Source organism: Leptonychotes weddellii, chromosome 2 (assembly GCF_054177405.1).
Source record: "Leptonychotes weddellii isolate Sample4059 chromosome 2, ASM5417740v2, whole genome shotgun sequence".
NCBI classification, from domain to species: domain Eukaryota; kingdom Metazoa; phylum Chordata; class Mammalia; order Carnivora; family Phocidae; genus Leptonychotes; species Leptonychotes weddellii.
Window position 1 is genome coordinate 86,352,312 of NC_138370.1, and position 26,295 is coordinate 86,378,606.

A 26,295-nucleotide genomic window follows, 5' to 3' on the forward strand; every position below is an offset into this window, starting at 1 on the left:
GGCCTTCTAATTCTTTCCCAATCTAAGGTTCCATGATTCTAGACTCTATATAGAGCTACTCTATTTTATACAAATGCTTTTTGAAAATAATGTACAAGTTGAAACAGAATTTATATGAATTAAATGTTAAATGTATATCAGAGCTTGCAAAAATTAAAGATCCCTGGACTTATTATATTAATGCAACCAATTCTCTGTGGTCCTAGATCTGCCACTAGCTCAGGTGTCACTACATAAAACTTAGCCTCTTTGGTCATATGTTATCTCAATAACTTATTAAATGGAAAAAATAAAATATATTTTATCTAAATTATTTTTTCAGCTTTAAAATTTTATGATGCTAAGCTTAAATGACTGGACATCATCCATTCCTAATCAGGCAATACTAGAATCTTTGCCAAGGAATTAAATTTTTAAAAAATACACATATTTTTATAAATCAGAAGTACACAATTAACTAGAGGAGCAAATGGACACATGTACACCATCAGCGAATATAGCTTAGGGCAAGCAATCTATGACATTTCCTTTTCTTACGAAGTTTAAAGTTAATTTTTAAAATGTAAACAAAAACAGAAGCAGTACATCTATGTTCTTAAAAAACACAACTTTGAGAGACAAAAAACAGGTGTAGTTAATTAAACAATAAATTTGGGTCATTTTGTTTTAATTATTCTATTTTCCAGTGCTCTCAAAAGTTTTGAGAATGGAAAACAAGACACAATGAAGAAAAGTCAAAATGCCTCAGGCAAGCCTAACGCCAACACATTCTTTCCAGTCTAAAACATGTTCCCCCTCAAGCTCTGCATCACTATCCAGAAATAATCACTTCCGGATAAGAGCAATTACTCTAAATTCATGTTCTTCAAAACCATCTGCTCCAAATTCAATCAACAAATATCATCTTGCCTTACACATATGGAATCGACAATTTTATACCCAGTGCTTACTAAATAATGACATTATTTCTGAGACTGCAATTAAGTTCCTTCATTGGAAACTAACAATGAACTTAAACAGATCACAGGAATAATAATGCTTTTCAGAATTACTACCTACCCTACAGACATTTAATTATATGACAAAGTAACATGAAACATGGCATCTGGATGTCAGATTTGAATTATAAAAGTTGAGCATAAAATTTCCTCAGGCACATGAAGACTGAAAGCAACTATAATAAAATTTAAGTCTCCTTTTTTAAAATATATTTTTTTCAAAATATCCAAACTATAGAAAATTTCTGTTTTATCTGGAGTCTTTACTCTCCCTCAACTCAATATTAAGTACAGACAAGGTGGTAAGTACCACGTGATACATCACTGGGAGAGTTCCATTTCTCACTGCTCATTAATACAAAAGAAATCAAACAAAATACCCTCAAAGAGGGTATTGTGGTTCTTGCTTTATTTATACCTCAAGTGAATGGTGTAACGTAAGCTGACTGCAGAAGCCAAGTCTATTCTGAAGCCACTATCACTTTCAAAAGTTGCTTTTAAAAGTAATAGCACTACAGAAGGCATACTGGTCTCAAGACCTGAATCTTGGGCCAAGATTTCACCCACTGCTTGAACCTGGATGGATCACAGAGTCTGTCCTCATCTATGAAATAAGGGAATTTAGTAATGATTTCTGAGAGGGTCTTCTAGTTCTAAAACATCAAGATAAATTCACTTCACCACTCCCAGGTTTAACAAACTTTCCTAAAAATACAGCTTTTAGTTTCAAATTTTTAATATCAAATTATTTACTTATGTTAAATGTTGAGTTTAAAAAAAAAAAAAAGATAGTTGACTACAGCACAATTCTTATGCCAAGACAGGTTGAAGATTTACAGCTTGGTGGACTAGAGCAAGGCCCAGGTCAGAGAAGAGGAACCAGGAAAATAACGATGGAATATAACCTGATCTGATTTTGACATGAGGAGGAAAAGGGGCACAGATGCAGCAAAGGCAGAGGGCAGGCCAACTATATTCATCCCTTTTTTCCGGAACATACAAAACTCTAAATAACAACACAACATTAAAATTGAAAAAGTAGTTCACAAGTACTATCTCTGTTCCCTCAACTTTCAATCACTTCTCAATTTATCACAGTCTAGCAGCTAGCCACAGGACCCCACTAGAACTACTCTCTTCCAAGGCCCCCATGATTTCCCAGGTAAGAAACTAACCGATTGATGTCACTATGGTCACGAATACTGTTGATCCTAGCTCCACTACTTATTTCCTGTGTGATCTTAGGAAAGTTCCTTAACCTCTCCGACCTAAGTTTCCTCACCTATAAAATGAAGATAACCTTATAAGGCATGCGGTGAGTAAAAAAATGCATCAATATGTGTAAGGCAATTCAAGCAATGGCTAACACACTGGATTAGTGGTAACTAATACAATATTAATTCTAATTGCTTCCTCTCTGCAATCTTCCCTCATTTGAGTCACCACTTTCTTTCAGTTCTCTTCCCATCTCCTAGCCACTCCCCAGTCTCCTATACCAGATCTTTTCTTTTTTTTTTTTTTTAAAGATTTTACTTATTTATTTGACAGAGAGAGACACAGCGAGAGAGGGAACACAAGCAGGGCGAGTGGGAGAGGGAGAAGCAGGCTTCCCGCCAAGCAGGGAGCCCGATGCGGGGCTCGATCCCAGGATCCTGGGATCATGACCTGAGCTGAAGGCAGACTCAGGCACCCAGGCACCCAGGCGCCCCTACCAGATCTTTTCTAACAAGCCAACCACTGAATGGTGGTATTCCCCAGGACCCTTCTTCTCTCCTTATTAGCATTCTAAAACCTTCCTGATCACTCACAAACACCCAACACACACAGGTACTGTGATAACCTGTTACTCTGCAGTACCTGCCCGTGCACACTGAGTTCTAAGAGGAGAGGGTCCAAGTCCGTCTTGTTCATTGAGGCAGACCTAGCACCCAGTGCAGTGTGTGGCTCAATAAATGAATAAATGTCTGAATTCCACTTACTCTAAGTGATTTCATTCATTTCAATGGCTTCCATCACCATCTAACTGCTGACAGTTATCTCTAACCAAGACTCTCATCTCCAAAGCCTGCAATTCAAAGTCCTGCACCTCAGACAATGTAAGGATAAGGAGGGTTGGGAGGTGGAAGACAGACTGGGCAGGAAGCAGGTAACACCACAGTCCAGACAAGCACATAAGAAACAGTTCATTTTTTTTTAAAAGCTCAAATTCTGAATAAATTTTGAAAATCAAGCTGACAGGATCTGATAAAGATTAAATAAAAAATAACTCTTAGAAATAACTTATTTAGACAGACTGATTTTTTATTTCTGTGATTGCTTTAATTAGGAAGAAAACCTTTCCTCAAGTTTCCTCTTTTATAGTCTTGGCAAGACAACTCAGAAAATTTCCACTAGTGAAGTAAATGGTATCTATCACTGAGAGCTTAAACAGAATCAAAACTACCACCTGTTTCTCTGAAACAAACCATTTGGCTTCAGTCATTTCAAATGAAGAATAAAAGTAATATTAAGATACCCAATTCACTGACCAAAAAAAAAAAAAAAAAAATTCTACCTCTTATAAAAAAAAAATCCACCATTATTTATGCAGTGTTGTTCACAACATCACACATAAAACTATCACTACATTTCATAATTACAAAACAGAGGAGAAAATTCATTGTTTCAGGAGATTTTACACTGCATAATTATTGCTTGTTTACCCAGCTACAATAATGAATAAAGATATCCATTATAAGAAGCATTAATTAAAATGATGATCATGATACATCAATTTCATTTTGTTGCTCTACTGCAGGCCTCTGGCAGACTCAATGTGGAATGGAGAGGGGCAGGAAGAGTCTGCAACTCTGCCTGTGTATGACATGAGAGCTCCCAAGTTCAGCAAGAAAATCTGTCAGGGAGGCACCCCAAAACCAGTTCTATCAAATTATCTCTAGTTTGCATTTTGTTATTGATGGGCAAGACTTTTAATGATCCAAATTCAGGAAAAATTACTTCTCTAGCAAGGTAAAGGATTCTGCCAGATTTCCCTAATATCTCCTGTACTAGGATAACCAAGAATACTCCATAAAATACTAGTACTGCCAAAATTAAAATAAGCATCCACCAGAGAAATGAACAAATACACACAAAATACGAATTTTTTTTTAAAGAGAGACAGTGACATTACGAGGTTCTGTATAAATCATAACTACTGCAGCCAGACTACATTTTTAAACCTCCTAAGAACTCTTAAAAAAATATGGTATCCCTGGTTAGCAGGTGAGGAAACAGAAAATAAGAAATTAAATGAGTAGTGTAGCATTTGAATCTACAGCTCACCATAAGCTTACCACAAAACACCATTACTTCCCTGAACTTCATTTAAAAATACTGAATTTTTGCAGAATCAATTATTTTAATTCTAACTTAGAAAACAACATTGACAGAATTCAAGAAATGGTGGAAAATTTTAGAAAAATCCTTTCCTAAGAGCTGGACAGTTGCATACTTTGTGCATAGATCTTCCATAAATTCCTGTTAAAATAGCTAGTGAAGGGTGGGAGAGGGGAGTAGCAGATACAAATATCTCAGAATTCTGGTATAAGACAGATAAAATTTTCCACCTCAAAAAAAGTTATGTTATAGTAATTAGACTCAGGATTGTTACTTAGACCTACTTAAGTGTAATAATGACAAAATCATTGTTTAAATAAGACTTCTAATTCTTCCTGTCTGTGATGCTATCTTATCAAGGCCCAAATATTTGGTATGAACATGCTGAAATGATATGTAATCAACAAGGATGCTAAAGATAAATTCTTAGGATGTGAAGCAAGTACTTCCTTTCACTGTAAACAAAATGACTGAGTCCACTTCTTGAAGAAATCAAGCTCTATTTATATTCACTATCCTGAAATGGCACAGGCAGCCTTAGAAGGATAAGTTTATAATAAATCCCTATATTTGGAAAACATTGTTGCTAAGCATCTTCTAACATTCAGCAGAGTTTATATAATTCATGTCTCTGCTACATAATTAACATTTCATGTTTTCCAAAAAAGTGTGGTATGCTTATCTATGTTGTTAATTTAAAACATTATAAATTTTGAAGGAATTAATAAAAGGCTATGCAACTAATTAATTAGAAAGGCAGCCTAATCCCAGGAAGAATACAAACATAGACATTATATGTCAGGATGTGTCAGAGTTGAACTTGTAAACAACTTGTCCACTTGAGATAAAGCATTTCAAAATGCAGCTGCTCTCTGCTTAAAAAGGTGAGCTACAAAACATTAGGCTTTTGGACAAGTCACAACATATCAAACCACACTCTAGCTCAAAAATTAATTATAAAAAAAATAACATTTGAAAGTAAGTTTCACACCCAATGCTCAACATTAAACATTGTATCTGCTCAGATAAAAGATCCAAGTGTTGAAAGCAACACTACTGTAGTATTTCCAATTTTCACATTCATTATGGAAACAAAGTTAAAAGATACAGAAAATATTTAGTAACACTGGAATAAAAAATTAGAAAAACTGAGATAAGCACACTGTAGAAGATGACAGCATTACTCTCACAAACTATAGAATAGACTGTAAACCTTCTAGCCTCTGGAAAAGCATACACAAACAAATTTATTCTACAGGGACTTTGATCTTTTGTATTAGTATCCCACAAACAATAACCTTTAGACTACAAAAACAATGGGAAACATAATTCACTTAGGTTATATGAAATTCTGAACCACTTCATTTGTATGCTATTATTAGACATCTGTGTACCACCCTTTGTTAAAAAGGGCAAGGTTTCTCTGGCTAGAAGGCAGTCCAAGAAGAAGGAAAACCATCAGACAGCCAATGCACAAAAAACTCAAAGAATACACAGGTCCACAAATCTTAAGCAAGCGAACATTCTAGGAAAAACATGTATCTATATTTTTATTTGTATTCTTGTTAATTCCTGTTTCCTTAACTGTGGCTTTTCTATCTTTCAGAATTGTCATTTTAAAGTTTTATTCAGACCATTATATGTACCTACAGGACAAACTTAGACACTTATTTTCTCCTAGAAGGAGAATTAAATGATACAGTTCAGGGGGCGCCTGGGTGGCTCAGTTGGTTAAGCGACTGCCTTCGGCTCAGGTCATGATCCTGGAGTCCCGGGATCGAGTCCCGCATCGGGCTCCCTGCTCGGCAGGGAGTCTGCTTCTCCCTCTGACCCTCCTCCCTCTCATGCTGTCTCTCATTCTCTCTCTCAAATAAATAAATAAAATCTTTAGAAAAAAAAAAATGATACAGTTCAGAATAGTACATTACTGTCACATAAACACTCTGGGAAAAACTCAACACCATCAGAGGTTGGCAGAGATTTATAGTCTCTAAATTCATCCAGTTATTTAAATCAGTTACAGTCTCCAAAAATCAGGGTTAGTGGGCCAAGATCACTGCTTCTCAAAGTATAGCCCCTGCACCCACAGCATTGGTATCTCCTATAACTTGATAGAAATGCAAATTCTTGGGCCCCACCTGGACCTAATGAACCTGTAGGATGGGGCCCAGAGTTGTGTTTTAACAAGCTCTACAAGTGATTCTTAGACAGGTTTAAACTGGAGAACTACTGGCCTAAACCAGTAATTTAGAATATTTGCTCATAGCAACTGCAACTGGCTGCTTTAAAATCAGTTGGGAAACATAAATACTGGCTCCAGTTCCCTACTTCCTTTAATTAAACATGGAGAGGGAATGTGTGTGTAGCTTCCCAGGTGAACCTGATGCACAATGAGGCTTAAGAACCAATGTCCTAAGTTAGCGGCTCTCAAAGTGTGGTCCCCAAACCAAGAGCATCAGCTGGGAACCTGTTAGAATTCACAAGCAGCAGCCAAAGACTGAATCAGCAACTCTTGGAAAGGAGCACACCCAGCAATCCGTTTTACTAAGCTCTCCAGGAGATTCTGATACATGGTGAAGTCTGAGAACCTCTGCTCCAAGTCATCCATCCTGAATGGAGAACATATGAAATGAATGTGGATTTCGTGGAGAAGAATAACTAGGAGACTAGTTCAAATTTACCACAGAGCTGAGTTTATTCTTCCTATGCTCAATACATACATCATAATATATGGAGATACCCGTGTGTTCAGTATGTAGGATACGCTTATGTCTATTTTACAGCACTTGGAATGTAATCCTACTATTTTTAATGCTTATCGAGTTTTAGAGTTGTTTTATCTTTCCTTTTGAGTTGCACTATTAACCAAATTTATAATTCACTCATGTAAAGTCCATAGGCAGAAATTATAAAATTGTTTCAATGAGAAAATGCAGCTAACTTCACAATTGACACTAGTCTGCTTTGTGGCATTATCTCTAAGAACGCTGGGGAAGAAAGCCCTGACTAATCACTTACGTTTATATTATTCAGAAAAACAGGTACAAAAGAGAACACAATAAAGGGCAGAAAGGTCAGGTGTAGGAAGAAAGTAGCTAATAAGGCCAGCACATATTTAGTAAATAACTTGGGTATTTATTTTCCCCTTTCCTTTTTCTAATCCTTCCTATCCTTTCCTTTTGATTTCCCCCCTTTCTTTCTTGTCCTCCCTTATATCTAGGGAATGTCATATTTACAAGGGCACTTAGATATCATCTGCCACAACCGTCTAAATCTACCAATAGAGAAAACTAAGGCTCAGATAAGGCAAAGAACGTGCCCAAGATCACAAGCCTGATTTTAAAAGCAGGTCTGTCCAACTTTCAAAATCTGTTTTCTACTACATTCCCTGCTTCTTTAGAAAAATGCCTTGCAAAAAAATCCTAGTACACTGTTCTTAAACTTTATTCTGCTATACAGAGAATGATACTACATAACACAACATACATATTTAAGACAATATACACAAAACCACATACTTTCCCTACTCTACACTTTACTTATAATGCTAATCTTTTTAAAAACTACCTTCTCATAAACCAATTCATTGCTAGACTAGAGGAAAAAAGAAAATCAGTTCAATACTGATAATGTGAAATTACTATTAAGTCACATTAACAGAAGTTAATATTTATTTACTGCTCGTATGTGCCAAGTATACCCCATCTATCTATCTATCTATCTATCTATCTATCTATCTTCAGGTTGGAGGCCCCTCTCCATCCTTACTTCTGATCCTTTCACAACTTTTTCAATTAATGTAACATAGTAAAGGGTAAAATCTTTCAAATCTTCTTGTCATCCTCCTAAAGTTCTTGGGGGTACTATAGTGCCCATGAAAGTAGATGATCCTATTTACATCTAGTATGTAAATTACATTATCACATTTCCCCTCAACGTCTTAGGACAAAATTTATGGACTATACTTACCTTTGAAATAAAAAATTAAATCAAAAAAGCCTTACACCACTTTGACAAAAATGTGTGTTTTATGATTTAATTTTGATGCAGAGCATAGATTTGGAATAAAATGACCTTAAGTTTAAATCCTAGCTCTGCCACATACCAGCTATGAGACCTCTCCTGAGCATGATACTTATATCACAGGGTTGATGTGAGGATCAGTCAAAAAAATGTTTACCCTTTCCCACCTTCTCACCACCCCTCATTCTGCCTATAGAACTTTTTTTTTAAGCTTCTTCTTAGATATGATTTTTTTCTAAATAACCACAGCATTTCCTTTCCCCAAAGGGAAAGTCACTACATTCTCCATAGTTTTATGAGTACATATTTCACTGTGTAAGTAGTTATTCACAAATCTCTTTCCTTCTTCAGACTGTGTGTTTCTAGACAGCAAGAATCCCAGAGCCTTCTAGAGTGCATGAAATATATGAGAAAGTAAAAAAAAACGTTTGATAAAGGGTACTGAAGAATGAATCCTTTCCTAGATGGGCAAGTCAAAAGCAATACCTACACAGTAATCCACACTCTTCATTTTCACCTAATGGAATGAAGGAAGCAAAGTTATCCACTGATAATTCTGCTTCTTGATTGCTAAGGAATTCATTTCCATGACTAAATCCACCATTTCTTGTGAAGCACAAGAAACTAGTTAGAAAGGGACCTGTCCTAGACCAAAATGCACCAAAAGAATGTTTACGTTTGCCTTGTAATCTACATAACCTACAGTTTCCCCCAACTGTGAGTCCTCTAACATGGAAATTGTGATAGTGCTCAAAAAGAATAAAACAAAACTGATTTTCTCCACCAAGAGTAAGATATTCAAAGACCCCTAAATATCCCTCCCAAATTTTCTTTTCCAACCTGTTTTTTGTTCTATATTCTCTTCTCTGCACATATCGAGCCAGATTAGAAAGATGAAAGGACTTAAAGGAAGGGTCTTTAAAGCCTACTATATTAACTATGAATCAATAATTTGGAAGAAATTACCATATTTCTATACTAAAGCTCTAAAGTAACTAAAAAAACTCAATTTCTTCCATTACCTAAAAGGGCTAAACTTTCTTTAACACACCTTTTGAAAATGTTGGATAGGTCACAAACTAGAACAGCCTTTAGAGGTTACCAGAAAATAAACACATCCTCTTAGGACCAAAAAACAAACAAATAAAAACAAAAAGAACAATCAGATATTTTTTCAGTAAATTCTTATTTGCCTGATGAAATATTTCAATAGCTTATAAAAACTGCCCTGATTCGAATACATTTTTTATGGTTAAAATTACTCTGAAAAATTACACAAATGTTAAAAGGTCTTAAGGGCTTCCAAAGCAAAGACAGTTTATGCCGTGGTGAAGTTCTTAAAGTCAAAGAGTCAACTGATGAACAGTCCTTATATATTTTCAGACTTAAACATCACCATCACATACTCTGAGGCATAGAATTCTTAGATTTTGCTAAGTACTTTTTCAGCACTTCAAAAAATACAAAGCTGCTCCTTAAGGAAAATTTTGATCCTCCTTTAGGCACTTCTCCCTAATTTCCATAGCACAATATCAATAAATAGTTATCATCAATACTGCCATTAATGCATCTGATGATACATGTGTATGTGTGTGTCTGTGTGTACTTAGGAAAAGTGTGAAAGGATATATGCTGCCATAGTGGTTACCTTCAGGAGGTACGAGTGATTTTTGTTTCTTTTTTATAGTTTTCTGAATTATCTAGTTTTCAATAAATATATATTTTATGATTAGAAAAAAATTAGCTATTTCCATTAAGAAATAAGATATAAATTGTAAGTATGTAAATAAACCAGATTTATGAAGCCCATCAATACAGACTCACAGTAGCAAAGCACTCTCACCTGCTTCATTACACAAGGCTTTCAAGTCTGCTCCAACGTATCCATGAGCACTATTTGCCAGCTGTAACAGTTCAACTTCAGTGAGCAAATGGGGTACCCTTTGAAGCAGTTTCTGGAGAATATCTAGCCGATCTGCAGCATTAGGAACTCCAATCTCAATCTCTTTATCAAATCGTCCAGGTCTTCGAAGTGCAGCATCTAAGGCATGAGGGCGATTTGTGGCCCCAAGGACCAACACCTGTCCTTCACTTCCTTCCTTTCAAAATAAAATGAGAATAAATTACACATTCTTCTAATATGTATATGTATATGTGTATGTGTGTGTGTGTGTGTGTATATATGTATATATGTACGCACTGGCTATATAAACAAGATCTAAGTGTCCAGGCTGCTGTCTTATCATTTACACTTTAATTACTCACCCAACATTTGCCTAAGTTCAGCCTAAATACTCCCTCACTGAGAAAGTTTTCCACTACACACCTTTCCAACTACAGTAAGTGATTTCTTTCCCACTTTTGGCATCTAAACTTCACCATTTCATAAATAGGAACATATAACATCCTACCATATAGTTGTTCTAATTTGTTTAAGTTGTCCTTTTCCCCTATTTTAAAGCAAAGACTATGACCTGCATATTATGCAAATAGAACAAGGCTCTATTATACAGTTGTCTAAGAAATCTTATTCATATATGGACTGTACTTTTTTATTCTGATAAATGTTTAAATTCCGAGAAATACAGATGATATAACCGACACCTGAGTATCAGCCACCCTTGAATGCATATGAATTTTTCACATAGGAATGAAATTTGGAACAACAAATTATAAAGAACTAAGATAATGATCAGCCATCTGTGAAAGTTATCCAAGATTTTATTCTGATGACCATGTATAATCTCACAGAGACAAGCTTAACTGACACGGGATTCAAAGTAAGGAAACTCAAACCTATTCACTTATACTGGCTGTGCCAACAGAAAATGCATGGATTACAATAAATCTATGAATTATGAATTTAGAAGACAAATACAGGCCCTTAAGCATTTTCATACTAAAACATCCATGTCACAGGCTTCCAGTCCTGCCCATGGGCAAAAACACAAGTCCGCAGCAGACCTATCCCAGCAGCAGAGAAAGAGGCAGCAATGATGTAGTAATTAAGATCCTCTAAAACAAAGCCTTCCATCTGATTTCATACTCACCAGAACTCTTCTAATTGTAATACAGCTCTCCATTCATATTAGCCTTCAAGGTGGAAAGAGTCATCCATAAACAAAGATACTTGGTCAGCTTAATGATTCTACTTACTGTAAATAGACAAACTAGCATCCCAGTTTAATGTATGTCTCTTGTGAGTATTGTTACTGTGGTGAAGTCCTCAGAGCCCTGCCACCCCCAACATACTAGCATCATTGAATTCTCCAATTTTAAAGGCTGAGAACCAAACCTGGGACATAATCACACCAAGTTACTGCACCAAGACTAAGAACCAGGTGGTCATCCAGCCTCCCCTCAGGTATCAAGTCTTCTGTTACTCTTAAAATTGTAACACATGGGGCTCCTGGGTGGCTCAGTCAGTTGAGTGTCTGACTCTTGATTTCGCCTCAGGTCATGATCTCATGGGTTGTGGAACTGAGCCTCATGCTGGGCTCCGCGCTCAGTGGGGAGTCTGCTTAACATTCTCTCTCCCTCAGCCCCTCCCCCCACCTGCACACATGCGCTCACAAGCGCTCATGCTCTTTCTCTAAAATAAGTTTTTTTTAAAAAACTGTAACACATGTTAGCAAATAATGGAGACTTAAAACCCAACCTTCACATTATTTTCACATGTTTAGTTTCTACCAATAGGTAGTAAAAACCAGAAAGTTCCAACTATCCAGTTTTTTAATGCGCAAAGAAAGGAGGGTTTGGGACTACATGATTTCTAAAATTTCCTTTGGTTCTAACATATTATAACTCTAAAAAAATGAATTATTTACAATCCTGCATAAGAAATGTATCTGGTAAATGGCTGTCAGGGGTCTGAGAGAATTTTTCTTCATTCTTGTCACACTCCTATGAATCTTCCTTTCATAATCAACATGTAGTTTTTATTAATATGCGAGTGTATGCCCTATCAGAGAAACTGGTAACATGGGTAATTATTTTTAAATGTTGTACATATTTTCCATTATTCTTACTTTCCTTTCACTTGTTAAACCTAAAGCCCCAAAAGAATCAATTTTTACATGAGCAAATAAGAGTTACGAAATTTCTTATTGATCTGAACCTTACTGATTTATGCTTCAGGCTTTTAAGTTAATACCATTTACTACAAAAGAAATCCATCATTGTATATTATTTTATACGCTAGAAAAACATGGCAGTATACCCTCCTAGAAGTTACTAAGATATCTGCTGAAGAAAATTATTTTATGGGTCTTTCCTTTAGTTTTTAATATTTTTCCCTATCCTAGAATACCCCAAAACTCAGACATATTTGATACTTTTTGCTACTACATACATATTATTAGGAGTCAACCCTTTCCTACACAGAATCGATACTGGTGCTATACTTACTGAACCAATACCATCCATCAGTGTTAAGAGTGACGCTACCACTCTCTTTTCCACTTCATTCTGAGCCCCTTCTCTCTTAGGACAAAGTGCATCCAGCTCATCAATAAAAATAATTGATGGGTGCCTAAAAACAAACAAGTAAAATGAATTCTCTAATATACACCTGATTTTTAAATTTGATTTATTGTATTTCTTTTTTTTTTAATATTTTATTTATTTATTTGACAGAGAGAGAGAGAGAGCACAAGTAGGCAGAGAGGCAGGCAGAGGGAGAAGGAGAAGCAGGCTCCCCGCTGAGCAGGGAGCCCGACGCGGGGCTCGATCCCAGGACCCTGGGATCATGACCTGAGCTGAAAGCAGCTGCTTAACTGACTGAGCCACCCAGGCACCCCTGATTTATTGTATTTCGATTAAAACTGAATACTTTTAAGTTTTTAATTGAAATGCACATGCAAAAGAAGGAAACTGAACCATATACAAAAATTCAAAATGGATTAAAAACCTAAATGTGAGACCTGAAACTATAAAAATCCTAGAAGAGAGCACAGGCAGTAATTTCTCTGATATCAGCCATAGAAACATTTTTTTAGGTATATCTCCTGAGGCAAGGGAAATAAAAGCAAAAATAAACTATTGGGTCTACATCAAATAAAAAGCTCCTGCACAGCAAAGCAAACAATCAACAAAACTAGATGGAAGAAGATATTTGCAAATGACATATCCGGTAAAGAGGTACTATCCAAAATGTATAAAGAACTGATACACCTCAACACCCAAAAAACAAATAATCCAACTGAAAATGGACAGAAACACAAACAGACATTTCTCCAAAGAAGATATAAAGATGACTAACAGACACATGCAAAGATGCTCAACATCACTTATCAGGAAAATGCAAATCAAAACTACAATGAGATTATCACCTCACAGCTGTCAGAATGGCTGAAAGCAATGACACAAGAAACAAGTGTAGGTGAGGATGTGGAGGAAAAGGAACCCTCATGCACTGTTGGTGGGAATGCAAACTGGTGCAGCCACTGAGGAGGTTCCTCAAAAAGTTAAAAATATAACTACTTTACGACCCAGCAATTGCACTACTGGGTATTTACCCAAAAAATACAAAAACACTAATTCAAAGGGATACATGCACCCCTATGTTTACAGCAACGTTATTTACAATAGCCAAATTATGAAAGCAGCCCAGGTGTCCATCAACTGATAAATGAATAAAGAAGATGTGGTATATCTACACAATGGAATATTATTCAGCCATATAAAAGAATGAAATCTTGCCATTTGCAATAACGTGGATGGACCTAGAAAGTATAATGCTAAGTGAAATAAGTAAAAGACAAAAATCATATGATTATCTGTTGAATTTAAGAAATAAAACAAATGAGGGGCGCCTGGGTGGCTCAGTCTTAAACGTCTGCCTTTGGCTCAGGTCATGATCCCAGGGTCCTGGGATCGAGCCCCAGCCCCACTTCAGGCTCTCTGCTCGGCGGGAAGCCTGCTTCTCTCTCTCCCACTCCCCTGCTTGTGTTCCCTCTCTCACTGTGTCTCTCTCTGTCAAACAAATAAATAAAATCTTAAAAAAAAGAAAGAAAGAAAGAAAGAAAACAAATGAGCAAAGGGGAGAAAAGAGAGAGAAACCAAAAGACAGACTCTTAACTATAGAGAAAAAACTGATGGTTACCAGAGGGAAGGGTGAAATAGGTGATGGGGATTAAGGAGGGCAATTGTCACGAGGAGCACAAGCTGATATATGGAATTGCTGAATCATTATGTTGTACATCTGAAACTAATACAACAGTGTAAACTATACTGGAATTAAAATAAAAACTTAATTAAAAAAAAGAAATGCAATGTATCAAATTTAGGACTCAATTAATAATATTAAAGACAAAGATAACAGGATGTTAAACTGAAAAACCTTACATTAATTCTAACCCAAATTATTAATTCATCACATTCTAGCAAATCTGAATTCAATAAAAAGCAGACTATTAAGAATAGTCTAGGGCGCCTGGGTGGCTCAGTTGGTTAAGCGACTGCCTTCGGCTCAGGTCATGATCCTGGAGTCCCGGGATCGAGTCCCGCATCGGGCTCCCTGCTCGGCGGGGAGTCTGCTTCTCCCTCTGACCCTCCCCCCCTCTCATGTGCTCTCTCTCTCTCTCTCAAATAAATAAATAAAATCTTTAAAAAAAAAAAAAAAGAATAGTCTACTGCTCATGAGATGAGTCTATGCCCAAACAGACCTTGCCCGCTAATACCCAGTAAATTGTTATGATTGCATCAATTCAGAATCTGAGACCAGAGATGTCCCCTGGAGCAGGTGTAAAGTCCAAGGTACAGAAGTTCCAAATGTGCTCTCTCTCTTTTTTTTTTTGGCCTATTAAAAAAAACTTTCAAGGTGATCAGTTCTCCCATAAAAAGATGTGAATTCTCTCGCAATAGAAAGCTTCAACTGCCAGGAACAAAACAAAATGAAAACACACTACACAATACAGTATACCACTGGTTCTCAAATTTTCAGTATTGGAACTACCAACTTTATAAGGGACTACCTTATTTCATCCGCTATCTCTGGAAAAAAAAACTTTAAAAATGAAAGTTCTTTGGGGGTGCCTGGGTGGCTTGGTCAGTTGAGCATCTGCCTTCAGCTCAGGTCATGATCCCAGAGTCTTGAGATCGATCCCCATGTCGGGGTCCCTGCTCAGTGGACAGCCTGCTTCTCCCTCTGCCCCTCCCCCTTCCCCTACACTCGTGTTCTCTCGCTCTCTCTCGCTCTCGCTCTATCTCAAATAAATAAATAAAATCTTTAAAAAAAATGAAAGTTCTTTTGATGGGAGCTGAATTATGATAGGTTAAATACCAAAACAATGGTAGGGACACAGCCTTATTATGAATATATTAGACCAAGTTATAGGCCACACTCTTATATTCACTGCAATGTAATATGGTAGTCTAAACTGAGGAATAATCAATAAAAATTGTTTTTAAAGAGCAAAAGATTTGTCCCTTTGAAGCAAACCATAATAAAAGTTTTAAGCATAAAGGGCTACTATAATACAAACTGGATATGCCTAAGTACTATGGGTACTCTAAAGAAAGAAAATCATAAATTATATGCTCAAGTAAAATCATATGACTTATACAACACTGTCTTAGTTCTCCTACTTTATGTAATTCAATAACTCATTGATCAAACTTCCAAAACAATATTAGATAAAAACAGATTAAATACAACTTCATTAGATTTACAATCATTTCTAGTGCTATCAGTATTATTTTTGAGGTTTTCTTTCATGTTTCATATAAAGTGTTAGTAACTCTACTTTGATTAACATAGCCTTGACTACTAATTACAAACATCTAAATGTAAATACCGTAGAGTGGCTTCAGCAAATATCTGCCGTAACCTTGCTTCTGTCTCCCCATAGAATCTGTAACAAATAAAATACATTTAAGGATCAACTCTTAAGTGTTTTTAAAGTTTTGTCTATAAAAGCTCATCTAACTTTTCAAATACTTCCAGAATACTTAAAATTACTTTCAAAAATTATTTTCCAAACTTAATTTGTATACACAATTAAAAGCAAATTTGAAGTATTTCAACATATGAAATATCCAGACAGAATGCTATGCAGTCATTTTTAAAAATCACTTTTAACAAGTATTTAATAACACTGTTTATTCTATTAAATTATGCACCTACTTGCTTATAATATCAGGACCATTAATTACAGAAACATAGGCTCCAACTTCATTAGCAACTGCCCTGGCAATCATTGTCTTTCCGGTACCTGGAGGTCCATAGAGTAACACTCCTCTAGGTGGGGGAATTCCTAGAAGAAAAAGAAGAGAAAAATGGATTCAGCATTATTAGGTTTCTTGTGTTGTCATATGACTGCAAATATGAGTTATAAAATATAAATTTACCTTGTATCACGAAACTAAAGTAAGAGTCAGACCTTCTGCCCCTGCCCCCTCCCCCCATAATGTACTAACTGGCCGAAACACTGATCTCCAGCAATGACTTTCTCTCTCTCTATAGACAGGCCAGGCACACTGGTAAAAAACTGGCTGGACACCAGCCACACAACTGCCATGCCCCATCCCACACAGCACAGCTCATTGATCAGAACACAAAGCTCAGACAAGAACAAGGGCACCCAGAGCAAGCCATAAATCCTAATTTTCATCCAACTAGCCATCTTAGACTATATAAGCATTACTAGCAAAATGTCAAAGGGTTCATATATTTTATATATATAATCTTTATATATATAAAGATTCGTGAAAAATGAAAAGGCAGAGAAAGAGATGGTAGGCACCAAATACAGAGGATCTGGGCAGTTACTACACAGAGGAAGCCCTGAGTTTCCTAGGAGCCAATCACTCCCTTAACCACTTGCTTCAATGCAAAGAGACTGCACACAATTATATTTCCTAACAAAGAAGTTTTATCTAACATATTCGAATGTTTGGTTTACTTCTTTGGTCATTACAGCTGATCTAGAATGACAAGATACTAATTCTAGTTCCAATACAAACAACTGTGGAAGGCTGCAACTACCTCACATTACAACCTAAAAAGATCAAGCATGGAAAAAGGCTCACTTAACTGGCATCTCCCAAACCAACTCACACCTCCTACCATACCTACCACTCAGGAAAGAAAAACAAGAAAAGAGGATGAGCAATTATTATATAAGTGGAATGAGCCAACTGTTTTTTAATTTGAATTTAATACTTTTAGTGCAATACAGTGAAGAAATCATACCATAACTCTTGAAAAGTTCAGGCTGTTTGAGAGGCAATTCAATAATCTCTCTAATTGCTTTCAGCTGACTACTTAAGCCTCCTATCATGTCATAAGTTACTTTGAATCGGTTGTCTTGCTCTTTTGAATTTGTACAAATGTTTGTAAAATTGACTCTTGTTGTTGAAGAAATAAAATAAAAAATATCAGTGTTACACTTTGTTCCCACACATGCTGACTTTAGCAATCTCTCTTCATTGACAAGTTGCTCATTTCTTCCTCTGGCTGACTCAAAACCACATTTAAGTCCTGTGACTTCCCCTAGTCCAAGTCCGCTGCTGTCCCCAGGACTCTCTGTAACATCCGACAAAATGTCACTAGCTTTATTTATCATTCTGTCATCTACTGGTTTGCAAGGAGTACTGCTTGATGTTGGGTCCCGAGGCTCTTCCAGATCTAACTGGCTTAGTTGTAGGGATACATCCAGGGTACTGGTTTCTATGCTTGACTGTTCATAGGCCATTCCCTTGGCATCAATGTCAGAGTCATTCTGAGGCCTTCTCAATATCTTGCCATCTGTCCCTTTCACTTCCAACACTTGCAATTTGCATGGTCGTCCGTAGAATGTACAATACAGAAAGTTGCCTGGTAAAACAATCTTGCCATCTAGAAAATAATTTTTAAATATATGTGTTAGCATAACTTTTCACCCATTTCATGTTTAAACAGCAATTTATTCCATCTATTAACAGAACCATCTGACTGAAAAGACTAAATCAAAGATAAGAGTATTAATAAAATAATTGCCATAAAAGAAACAATTCCCATTTGATAGAGCACTATCTGGAGATAGAAGGATAAGATAATTCTTTACAATTCTCCACACTCAATACATCTAGGATTCTATCAACTGTATCAACAAATAACTTGACATTCCACATCCAATAATAAACGAACCTAAAATGGCACACCTAACTAGTACTCCAAGGTAACATTTCTCACTGGAGAAGAGCTCAAGGGTTAAAAGTCTCAGTTCTCCCACTGACTTTGTCCACAGATAAGTCATATATTCTCTCCAATGCTCAACTGCCAATTAATTAGGGAAAAAAAAATTCCTATCCCAAAAGAACATTAATTCATTGAGAAGACCACTCTCCATATTATGTTGAAGAAAATTATGATCTATACAAGACCTCAAAGACACATTACTTTATTTACTGCTACCTTGCTTCTTACAATTTAAAAAACTATTTAAAATATATGCCTCACCTAATTTTCTCAGAAGACAACCAGTCAGTTGTTCTTTATTAATATCCACATTTTTGTCACTGTAAAGGGTGGGGGAAATAGAAATCAGCATTAAGTACACCAGAAACTAAATGTAATATAAAATTACATGTACATGGCTGTAATACAGACCTAGTCAAAAGAATAATTTACAAACTGGAAATGGTTATACAATTTGGGAATGATTTGTGCTTCTCAGATACTTCTAATAGCCATGAAAATATCATTTGCAATTTGGTGTCCTAATGACTTAAATTAATGTTCTTCAAAATATTGAGTACTATACATTAGTGGATCATGAAATCATTTCAGTCAATCCCATCCAGCATTTTTTTTTTTTTGATAGAATACAAAATGTCGGGTGCCTGGGTGGCTCAGATGGTTAAGCGTCTGCCTTCGGCTCAGGTCATGATCCCGGGGTCCTGGGATCGAGTCCCACATCGGGCTCTCTGCTCCTTGGGAGCCTGCTTCTCCCTGTGCCTCTCTCTCTCTGTCTCTCATGAATAAATAAATAAAATCTTTAAAAAAAAAAAAAAAAGAATACAAAATGTCAAAGTATATCACACATAGAAAGGGAAAATACTGCTTGGAAAAGCATTACTTTCTTATACATACACATCTTACACACACACACCTCTATATACTCATGTTTACAGCTATACACATGTGAGTGCATATGTGCCCTGTAACTGTGGATGTATGCATACACTGAATCACAATGAAATGTATTTTTTATTGTGTGTCATAGCCAAAAACATTTGAAAAACACTGGCCTGAATTAATCATTCCATTTCTGAAACTGTCTAGCTTGGAGAAAGGCTTTTATTAATAGCTTACTTCATTCCCTTTCTATAATTTATAGATTAACTTTCAGGAAAATTAAGTCCTTTATAGGATAGTACCTGAAAAAGTAGAAATAAGAAAAAAGGAGAGTAATAGTAAATGGAATTTAATTCTGGAGAAAGGACCTTTCTCCAGAAAAGGAAAAATGAGAACCCCTTCTTCTACTAATGACTGTCTTCCTAGAAGGTTGCTTGAGTACAGGAAGTAGGTATATCTAAAAATCATTACACTTGTAAAGAGACACGTCCTTGGAGAGTTCTCAGAACATGTGCATTTTTCCTTCCTCCCCACATGCAAGTAGCTCATACCAGCAGAGGAGGCCCACAGTTGAGAGCTCTGCCAGAGATCAGTGGAGAAGCAATAGTTTAGCTCAGGAAGAGGTATATTAGCAGACCCATCTGGTCCAAATATAAGCCTTGTTCTCCAAATACTGTATCAGCAAAAAACAAAACCAATAGAGTCAACTTCATTATTTGCAGATTCACCTACTTGCTAAAATTTATTTGTAACCCTAAAATCAATACTAGCAGAGCTTTCCTCGTCATAGACATGCATAGAACAGGCAAAAAAATTCAAGTTGCTAAACACTTTCCTAGCTGAGGCTGAGTAAGTACTCTTGTTTCAATTCTCTCAGAGGTAACAAGAGGATGGAGAGTGGAGACAGTAGGAGGCAGTGCAGTGTACAGCAAAAAGTCCCAGGTCTTGTGCCAGCTGGAGATTTGAATCCCAACTCTGACATCTCTTAGTGAGGTGGCCTCAGGCAAGTCACATAACACTTATGAACTACTGCTTCTCTTTTATAAAATAAAGAAGACAAAATCTATCAGAATTAGTTGCTTTAAGATTATAATGTATATAAGATATACGTATTTGTATATTAAATATGCACTAAATATATTAATATTAGTACATATTGTAAATAATATATGCTAAATATACATTTAATATAAACATAGCAGCAATGGTTCGGTATTTGCTAATATAGTGTTCACAGCAACTTTATAGCACATACTTGCCGCTAATAATGAAAACTGACGGCATATTCATATAAAGGAGAGAGAGAAAAACAGACAAGAAGGAAATTTCAAATCAAAGGTATATATAGACTATGTAGGAAGTTGTAGCTCCTTAAATGCTTAAATTCACTTCTGTCTATAGAATTGTGAAACCAGTTATACTTACTTAAATCATTCCTATTTATTAAACTCTGAATAGAAGATACTTACAAATATGTGTAAGAAGAGTAAAAATACTGAGTTTTGCTTTTAAAAAAAGAATGGGTGCAGATAAAATCACTTCCACTAGAAGGAGCCCTAACCTTACTAATAAAACTCAGAAGCAACTGAAGGATTTAATCAGGATAAAATTACTGATTTTTCTGATTGGAAATTAAATTTCTTATCTAAGCTCTGCTGCCACATTCAAAACACAAGTTTTTTTTTAGTAAAATTTTAAAAACCGAGCTTCCATTTAAAACATACAGTTCCTCTATAGTAGACAATCGTTATCACCTAAGACTGCTGTTCCCTCAAGAGGTCACACTAGTTAGATCATCAAAAAATCTGGTCAACTGATGACTGCAACCTGTAGCACTGTCTCAGAACAGTCTAACGATTAATACTGTTTAATCTGAGTAGAACTACTACCTAACTCACCGAGCCCATTTCCTCATCTTTAAGAAAGGGACAATATGGGCACCTTGCAGGAGGATTAAATGAGAGAAGAGGGGAAAAGTGTGTGTGCATGTGTGTGCTGGTGCACAACACATGTTGAGTTCTCTTTTCTCTTCCTTTTATTATATTGTTAGTTAAAATGTTATTAATTCCTCTGAAAAAAGTTTCCTGGTTTATAAAAAAAAAAATATGATGAAGCTCAAGCCTGTAATCTACAAAAAGTAGCAACAGAGACAAAAACATAATAAAAATCAAGCTAATGAGGGGCACCTGAGTGGCTCAGTCGTTAAACGTCTGCCTTCGGTTCAGGTCATGATCCCAGGGTCCTGGGATCGAGCCCCATGTTGGGCTCCCTGCTCAGCGGGAAGCCTGCTTCTCCCTCTGCCTTTGCCCCTCCCCCCTGCTTCTGCACAGGCACTGGCACGCACTCTCTCTCAAATAAATAAAATATTTTAAAAAATAAATAAATAAAATCAAGTTAATGATTGTTAAATGTTTTGTGATTCTTGCATATAAACACACCCCCAAAACTGTTAGTAAGCTAGTATTAAAGTATCAAAAGATGCTTTTTGTAAACAAATTTTGGTAAGACTTGCATATGCAAACTGAGTTACAATCCTATTAGATACAGAGTATCCAAGAGAATCAGTGATAAACGTTAACTGTATTGATAAGGTCATTCAATTAGTCTTTGGTAAGGGACTATTTCAAAGCCTGATAGAAATAACTTTTATTAGACTGAATAATCAACGAGTTAAAATATATAATTGGGTACTTTGCTTGAAGTCCTTTTTTTTTTAAAGTTATTTATTTGAGAGAGAGAAAGAGAGCGTAAGCACATGCATGAGTCAGGGGAGGGGCAGGAGAGAATCTTCAAGTGGACTCCCCACTGAGCGGCAGAGCCCATGGGAGGGTGAGGGGCTCAATCTCATGACCCATGAGATCACAACCTGAGCTGAAACCAAGAGGTGGACACTTAACCGACTGAGCCAGCCGGCACCCCTGTAACAGTCTTGATTAAAACTTGTTTCTTGACTATTCACAGTACTCTACTCCCTCCTTTACAACGGCCCTGATTACACTGTAAAACAAGATAAAAACTATTGTTAAATATACACCAATACTAATTCCTCTCACCTAAAATATCAGGGCATACTCTAACCACAGGACATTAGAGAGTCTCTAGTTCATACCTTAGGTGGACTCATCTAGCTTGTGCTGTCTAATACAGTAGACCACTAGCCACTCGCCACGTGTGGCTATCAAGAGCTTAAATGTGGCTAGTCCAAATTGAGATGCACTACAAGTATAACATACACACTGGATTTTCAAGACTTAGTTTGAAAAGTATCTTATTAATAGTTTTTTATAGTTATTATAAGTTAAAATTTTATAAATTAATATTAATATAATATTATATAAATATAAGTTAAATATTAAATAATATTTAATGATTAAATTAAATATTAAATGAAATAGTTCACCAATTTCATTTTCCTTCTTAAATGTGACTACCAGAAAATGCAAAATTACATATGTGGTTCACATTTGTGACTCTTGTTCTATTTCTACTGGGCAGCACTGATCCAGACTGTCACCAAAGAAAAGAGCCAAACCTGAGTGCCAGGTCCATTTCCTCAGCCTGTAGCACAGCACCCAACAATGGCTGGACTTGGATGGCATCACCAACCTTCACGCCCACATTCTTCTGTGCCATTTCACTCAGGCCAACCTTACCTCCAGGAAATCCTGCCACAGGCCAGGCCGTATAGACCTGCCCAGAACACAGGAAATTAAAATATGAGAAAATAAATATTCATAGAGTATCATTAATTTATAAAGCAGAAAACTAAGCACAGCTAAGCATATGGATCTGCAAAACACAGTCCTTAACCCAAGGAGTTACAATCTGAGAAGTCAGAGAAAAAACTTTTAAGATAAATATTATATCTTCTTGTGAAGATTAGGAATGATCCCACAGTGAAAATGATTTGAAGATTTGAAAGGTAATTTAGGAAAACAGACAAAGGCATTAACATGTAATAAGAAGAAAAGAAGAAAAAATACTAAAGACAAACTAACTGTAAGGTAATCCAGCCTGGAGCATAAACTACATCCAGGAAATAGTGAAGGACCTGGCACAAGAGCTTCATGAGAACCTGGATCACATCAGACTTAAATGTTAAGGGAGAGAAGCAAAGACTTCCAGTTCCAAATAGTGGGCTGAGCTCATACATTTGTAGTCTTCCACAAGACACAGCAAAGGACTCTTTTTTTCTTTTTAAGAATAATGAAAAGAATGAGCGGTGTGCCATCAGCACATAACAGATTTCAAATCATTTTCGGTGGACCCCGCTGGATGAGAGGACCCCGGCTAATGAAGCAGCAGAAAAAATGTCAGAAGCAGAGGCCAGAAGCAGGGCAGAACCAGGAAAGGTTCTGGGCTTCCAGCCTCAAGTATGATGAATAGCAGCAAGAAAAAACAGCTGAAAACAGGGAGGGCAATCAAATATTTGTACACAAAAGAGATGACTTTCATATTCCCAAACAGCATTTCTGTGAAAAAAATATAACAGACTGAGGGGGATAGGGCTGATACTATGTGTGTCACTACCTCCGGAAGAAAGGCCTCTCTCTACATTATGACATTTAGGGGCTACTATTCCCAGTATAGTCATAGACATCAAAGGAAGGAAAAGTTTATATAGATGGGAGGATCTTCTAAAATATAGTTTTTCATTTACTACTGCTTTGTTGAAAATTAAAATAAAAAACATCTCAAATCTTTTTTTTTTTTTTTAAATGTTTTATTTATTTATTCATGAGAGTCAGAGAGACAGAGAGAGAGAGAGAGACGCAGAGGCAGAGGGAGAAGCAGGCTCCCCGCCTAGCAGGGAGTCTGATGCAGGACTCGATCCCAGGACCCTGGGATCATGACCTGAGCCAAAGGCAGATGCTTAACGACTGAGCCACCCAGGCGCCCTCAAATCTTTCTAAACTAAGGAAATGAAAAAGACTCTTACCTCTTGTTTTCCATCCAAACTGGTAAGCAACACTGGTCGACCTATACATATATTTGCAGATTTCATAGTGTTGAGTCCAAGTTGAACAAGGGAATTCTGGAATGTTTTAGGAACTTTGTCATCTACCAAAAAGGGAAAGAAAATTATTTTCATACTATTTTATAGCTGAAGTTAAAGCCTGCTTTCTTTTGGAGTAAATAAAAATCCTCTCTCCACATAACCACATGAATGCACTTACCATACCCTAAAGAAACCACAGTTCCAATCCTTATTTTTTTTTTTTTAACAAAAAGACTTAAAACCAAAACTTTTTGAGGGTCCATTGACTGACAATACGAGTGCTAACTAAAAAAAGATGTTTTATGGGCTAGGTATTAGTTTTCATCTTTTAAGAAAAATAATCTCTAATTTCTTTAAAAACTGAACATAGATGAAATAGGCTTCTCATACTTGCATAGTAACCTTTTGTACTACAGATTCTAGTTGAGTTGACTACTGGTATTCAAAGACTTGAGCTGGGGTACTGGCATTTAGCTCTGGAGGGTTAAATTACATTTCCACTTCTGATCCACAGGATACCAGTCAGATATTTTTCTTTTCTAATGCCAAGAATACATGAGTAAGATAATAATAGCACAGGTCTTATTCCTTAGGTAAGCAACACACTGACTAAAATGACCATTACTGTTTTCAACTTTTGGCCAAGGAAGGGGACAAGAAGTCAGCCCAGCTGGCAACACCTCTGAAAATGATGTGCTAACATGTCCACCCTGCCCCCTCACCTCCTCAAGGTCCACATTTGGTCCTTCCTCTGCTTCTTCCAGCACCCTATGCTGCCAGATACTAGCATTTATCATTATAATATACATTCGTTTTATAGTCTGACTTTCTCCTAAACCATATGCTGCTTTGGGCACAAACTGGGTCAAATTCATCTCTGTATCTCCAATGCCTAGTAGTGCATCAAATATAGAAGTTGCATAATAGATATCCATGAAATCAATGAACATAGTAGATGACTACACACTATTTTTCTTTTCAGCACAAAATCCATGAGACACGAAATTTTAACCCGTCACAAACTTTGTTATAAAATGTATTATTAGACACATATACCATAATCATACTTCTCTAATATTAGTGTTCCTTAATAATAAAAAAAGAGCACTGTGAATTGTGTAAGACTGTTGAATCACAGACTTGTACCTCTGAAACAAATAATACATTATATGTTAAAAAAAAAAAAAAAGAAGATAGCAGGAAGGGAAAAATGAAGGGGGGGAAATTGGAGGGGCAGACGAACCATGAGAGACTATGGACTCCAGGAAACAAACTGAGGGTTCTAGAGGGGAGAGGCGTGGGGGGGATAGGTTAGCCTGGTGATGGGTATTAAAGAGGGAACGTACTGAATGGAGCACTGGGTGTTATACGCAAACAATGAATCATGGAACACTACATCAAAAACTAATGATGTAATGTATGGTGATTAACATAGCATAATAAAAAAAACACAGATATTTTGTAATTTAAAAGGAACAAAGTCAATGAAAGCAAAACCATGTCTGATTTAATTATTTTTGCCATTACAAAATAACTACCCAACATATGTATTTTCCTTCTGTCATCAGCTGAACAAATCTAGAAAAACAAAGCATCTCATGGAGCTAAGATTAATAGTACTGAGCATTTATAGAATAAGCATATTTCATAATGAGGCTGAAAAGAAATTCAACTTTCCTATGAGCATTAGGTCTCTTACATAGCATACTCATCAATAACAGCAAAGCATCCTTTTTGTGACCTCATAAGGTTGTTTCTGCCACTTCTTTCTTCCTAAACCCATGAATTACCCTTCCCTCTTGATAAGTACCTCACAGGTGTATTCAGTCCTTGGCAAT

The 26,295-nt window shown here is 36.3% G+C and overlaps 1 protein-coding gene across 4 annotated transcripts in view; it reads right to left on the reverse strand.

The window, feature by feature from the left end:
- The window catches only part of AFG2A (AAA ATPase AFG2A), a 334,925-nt gene that overhangs the window by 305,068 nt on the left and 3,562 nt on the right, over positions 1 to 26,295 (reverse strand). For all 4 annotated transcript variants that reach the window (XM_081811923.1, XM_081811922.1, XM_081811924.1 and 1 more), the window contains exons 2-9: positions 24,398 to 24,519; positions 22,991 to 23,148; positions 18,841 to 18,899; positions 17,593 to 18,237; positions 16,525 to 16,654; positions 16,196 to 16,252; positions 12,807 to 12,930; positions 10,243 to 10,498 (exon numbers count right to left, since the gene is read on the reverse strand). In XM_081811923.1, the coding sequence (XP_081668049.1) occupies positions 10,243 to 10,498; positions 12,807 to 12,930; positions 16,196 to 16,252; positions 16,525 to 16,654; positions 17,593 to 18,237; positions 18,841 to 18,899; positions 22,991 to 23,148; positions 24,398 to 24,519 (1,551 nt within the window). The remainder of the gene's footprint in view (positions 1 to 10,242; positions 10,499 to 12,806; positions 12,931 to 16,195; positions 16,253 to 16,524; positions 16,655 to 17,592; positions 18,238 to 18,840; positions 18,900 to 22,990; positions 23,149 to 24,397; positions 24,520 to 26,295) is intronic.